This window comes from Mus caroli, chromosome 18 (genome assembly GCF_900094665.2).
Source record: "Mus caroli chromosome 18, CAROLI_EIJ_v1.1, whole genome shotgun sequence".
Taxonomy (NCBI): Eukaryota; Metazoa; Chordata; class Mammalia; order Rodentia; family Muridae; genus Mus; species Mus caroli.
In genome coordinates, this window is record NC_034587.1 from 71289147 (window position 1) to 71293893 (window position 4747).

Genomic DNA, 4747 nt, shown 5'->3' on the forward strand with positions numbered 1-4747 from the left:
TTTCAGGGACAGGGGTCAGGGGTTATTTGTGCTTTTAGTGTCATACTTAATAAACTGCTGTTACTCCAAGGTCATGAAGATTTACTCGTAAAGTATTTTGTTTTTTGTTTTGTTTTGTTTGTTTGTTTTTTGTTTTTCCGAGACAGGGTTTCTCTGTATAGCCCTAGCTGTCCTGGAACTCACTTTGTAGACCAGGCTGACCTCGAACTCAGAAGTCTGCCTGCCTCTGCCTCCCAGGTGCTGGGATTAAAGGTGTGTACCGCCACGCCCAGCTTCGTAAAGTATTTTGGGGCGTGGGACTTGCTTGTGTTTGTTTTGCTGGTTGTTGCTTGTTGCCTCTCCCTGTTGAGACCAGTTCTCGACATTTGACTCAAGCTGGTCTCAAAGTCCTGATCTTCCTGCCTCAGCCTCCCCACTGCTGAACCCTTCCATTCCCTTTGAGATAATCTGTGTCCACTGTGTAGCAGGAAGGTTCTCGTTTCTGTTTGTTGTTCCAAGGTCTTACTCTGCGATTCAGTTGGCCCATTTGCCTGAAACCCATTTGTCAGACCAGGTTGGCCTCAAAGTCGTGGGCCATCTTCTTGCCTCAGCCTCCCAAGTAGCCAGGTATGAGCCACCGTGCCTGGCCACACTGCACTCTTTCATTTGTGGTTTCCAGTCACCCCAGCACCATTTGTTAAAAGACAAGTTCCCCCAGTGGAGACAGGGACTCCACAAGAAGAGCAACAGAGTCAACTAACATGGAGCCTTGGAGGCTCCCAGAGACTGAACCACCAACCAAAGAGCATTCAAGGTCTGGACCTAGCCCCCCCCCCCCACATACATAGCAGATGTGCAGTGTGGTCTTCATGCAGGTCCCACAACAACTGGAGTGGGGGCACACCCTGACTCTGTTGCCTGCCTGTGGATCCTGTTCCCCTAACTGTGCAGTCTTGTCTAGCCTCAGTGGGTAAGGATGTGCTTGGTCCTGCAGTGACTTGAGTGAGGTGCCAGGGTGGGTTGATTCAGAAGGATGGGGGCGGTCCTCCCCCTTCTCAGAGGTGAAGGGGAGGGGTGGTGGGAGGAGCAGCCATATAGGCAGGGACTGGGATTTGTCTGTGATCGGGATGTAAAGTGAATAACTAAATAAATTAATGGGAAAAATTCAAGTTCCCCATTGAATATTCCTGGCACTTGATAGTTACATTGGTTCTAACTGCTACAGGATCCAAGATGCTTAGGGAAATAATGGACTCCTTAATAACCATCCCCAGGGTACCAGTGCCTTTTGCTGGGGCTAACGTGATTGATGGCACCTCTAGCCTGAGCACGGCCATTTGAAAAGGCGCTGTCTCTCCAGGTTTGGTTATTTCTGAGCTATGACAGAAGCTCCTGCTGGTGGTTTTCAGCACCAACAGTTGTCAACTGCCTTTTCTCTCAATCTATGCCTGTGCGTTTCCTGGAAACAATGAAAATGCTAAGAGATGCCATCATTTCAACACACAACTGCACTTTCCCTTAAAGCAGCTGTTCTTATCTGCAGGACTCAGCAGAACCTGGGCCCAGAGCACATCAGAAAGGGCACACTAGGGTGGCATTGCATCCCTCAGTCTATGCCACATAGACTACTAGGTGCTATGTGTTATATAGGTGCTATATGGATGTTTCTGTTTTCCCAACCTCTTTGCCTTGGGTAATTAATCTCTCTGGGTTCCCCAACATGCTCTGAGCCGGTGATGACTACATCATATTAAATGAGAACAGCTTACATGGGTTGAGAATTTATCAAATGCCAGGAAGTTTTCCCCAGAGTATTTCTCATTCTCTGGTGAGGTCCTGTGTGTATGGCCATTGTGTAGGTGAGGGAAAGCCTAGACAGCTTTAGAAAGATCACAGAGTGGCTGAAGAGACGGTTAGAAGCACATGCTGCCTTTGCAGAGGACAGAGTTCTGTTCCCAGGAGCCTCGCCATCTATATAACTCCAGTTCCAGGGGATCCCACTCCCTCTTCCGACCTTAGGCACATGTACACATATGTGTGTTCACACAGACACCCAGAGACACATAGATAAAAAGAAACAAACCTCTTTTCATTAAAAAAAAAAGAAGAAGAAAGAAAAAGAAAAGAAAAGAAATCACAAGGACTTCATAAAATCAGAAGGACTCAGACTTCTGAAATCTGGCCTCCCCAACATAGATAGTTTACAAACTGACACTGGGTTTGGGGGGACCCCATTTGCTAGCCCCCCTGGAACACTTCCCATGCATACTCACGCAACCACAGATGGCCGAAGTAGGAAGCAAACTTAGAAGTTATCCATGATTCATGGCACAATGTCCAGAAAGGAGACATAGAAAAGTGAGGACAAGAGGGATGAAGAGATGGCTTAGCCAGCCGAAGCATTTGCCACCACACCTGACGAACCTAGGCTTAAACCCTGGGACCTTCTTGACTAGTTGCAGAGGTTTCTGGGGACAAGGAGGTAGAATTTTTGAAGTCTGTTTTGGTTTGTTTGTTTGTTTGTTTGTTTGTTTGTTTTTATGGACACTATAAACTCTCCATAAATTGCTAAGCCCAGCCTGATTTAGTGCAGCTTCCATGAAAAGAATAGTAGCCACACAGCACTGACCCCCCCATGTGATTCATGCCTCCCAGCCAGCAAGCCTCAGCTGGTGGGTGGTTTCATGCCAGCTTCAGAGGACACCTGCAGCCCAAAGACTGTGAACTCTGCTCACTGATTGGCGAGCAAATGCGAGTTTCAGGAACCATCCGCTTCCCCAAGGCCTTCAAACCATTTCATAGCAAAGCAGGTCCCATTATGCCCCAGCAGCTTATACAGTCTGCTCCCACTTCCTCATTCTGAAAATGATCTTTAACTGTATAGTCAGGACTCTGGTTTGAACTCTGAAAGCATAACACGTGGTAAGAAAAGCTTTAACTATCTGTATGGTAGATCAGAGGGTCCCAAGGGCTGCCAATTTTGTGCCCCTCGACCATAGTACATCTGACAATGGCTGCAGACACATTGGACTGCTGCCACTGTAGGATGCCAAGCAGAGCTGTGGCCTTCTGCAAATGGAGGCCTGAAGCCCCTGTGACAAGACGTTCTGAAATCTCAAGTATCACTTGTGTGAGGTTTCCAGATGGCACAGTTTGAGAGAGGAACCCAAAATGGAATACGTAGAGTGAAATTGTCTAGATTAATCTAACAGGGACACACGTCTGGCTGCTGCCTGTGGTCCAGGCTGGGGGGACTCTCACAAGCTCCCAGCTTTGAGTGGCTTGAGAATTTGTATACAGGGGAGCATTTATTATATATTGTTTTTAAAAATCCTGATTTGTACCAGGTGTGGTGGCACACACCTGTAACACTAGCACTGGGGACGCTGAGGCAGAAGAATGGTGAATTCAGAGCCAGCCTGAGAGACATAGAGAGACCCTGCCTCAAAAAAAAAAAAAAAGTTCTACCTAATTTACACTTCAGAGTCTGTCTGCTGTTGCTGGGGTCAGTCAGCAAGAGCAAACACATCCATCGCTTTCTTCCCAGCCCCACGTGACAAACAATTCATCCACAGTGAAAATCCCACATGACTCAGATAAAGGATGCCCACACCTTCAGGATCCTCTGTCTCTCTTCACTAGGACTGGGACCAGATGCCATCTCCCTGGCTATATAAGAACCTGGCCCACCATCTGTCCTCAAGCCTTTTTACTGGATTTGGTGTGGCTAGTCACAGCCATTCCTTTTTTTTTCTTTTTCTTTTTTTTTTTTTTTAATTTCTGAAAGCTTTTAATTTATTCCCTCCCAAAGGAACAACTGCAATCAAAGGGATTGAAAGGTCAAGATTTTACTGTCTTCATAACAAAATCTGCTTGGCCCTTTCTCTTCTTGTCGCCTCCCAATTCAAAATGCTTGCATCTCTTAATAGCCAGCATCCTCTTAGATCTGCAGTTGGGCTCAACACACTCCAGTCTCAGCACAATCTTCTTTGTAGTTTTAGCCTTTTTGCGGAAAATAGGCTTAGTCTGCCCACCATAGCCACTCTGTTTCCTGTCATAACGCCGCTTTCCCTGGGCATACAAAGAATCCTTGCCCTTCTTGTACTGTGTCACCTTGTGGGGTTGGTGCTTCCCACATTTCTTGCAGAATGTCCGGCGGGTTTTAGGCACGTTCACCATGTTCGCAGGAGCGCTAGCAGCTCGGAAAGAGCAGTCACAGCCATTCCTAAGTGTGATGGTCTCCGTAGAAGGGATACCCTTCTCCATTCTCCTCCCAGCCAGAGCCTCACATCCAGAGCTCCTGATCTAATTCCCCTACGTTTGAACCACTTCCTGACATGTGGAGACATGAAGATAGAAGAGAGACCCCTTGTGATGTGGATAAAACGCAGAGAAAAGCATTTCTTTCTGCATGTCCAATCTTGTTGGGCAAGTCTATAACAAGGAAAACAATTGGCCAACAGGATCCTATTATGTTTTACAGAGAACTCTGACTTTCTGGCGCTGGATCTGAACCCAGGACTCTGTGTGTGTTAGGCAAGCTCTCTCACCGAGTGTGTGCCCAGCCTTGGTCAACTCTTTCCTTGGTGTCTAGAATTAACCATCTGGGCCTCTTTGGGACTTGGTCTCTACCGACATATGATTAAATATTCTCATCTGCTTGGATGGGTTCAATGTTGGCATCGCTTGCATTTCTGGGCAGAAGCTTGGATCAGGGCTGGCATCATCTTACATCACTACGCTCCGTGTTTAAATCCTGCAGGCGAGT

General features: G+C 47.1%; 1 protein-coding gene across 1 annotated transcript; it reads right to left on the minus strand.

The window, feature by feature from the left end:
• Window positions 1–3819: 3819 nt before the first annotated feature.
• Window positions 3820–4183, minus strand: LOC110284561 (60S ribosomal protein L36a-like). The gene has a single exon (XM_021150322.1). The coding sequence runs from the start codon at window positions 4156–4158 to the stop codon at window positions 3820–3822; it is 339 nt and encodes a 112-aa protein (XP_021005981.1). The 5' UTR covers window positions 4159–4183.
• Window positions 4184–4747: the final 564 nt, after the last annotated feature.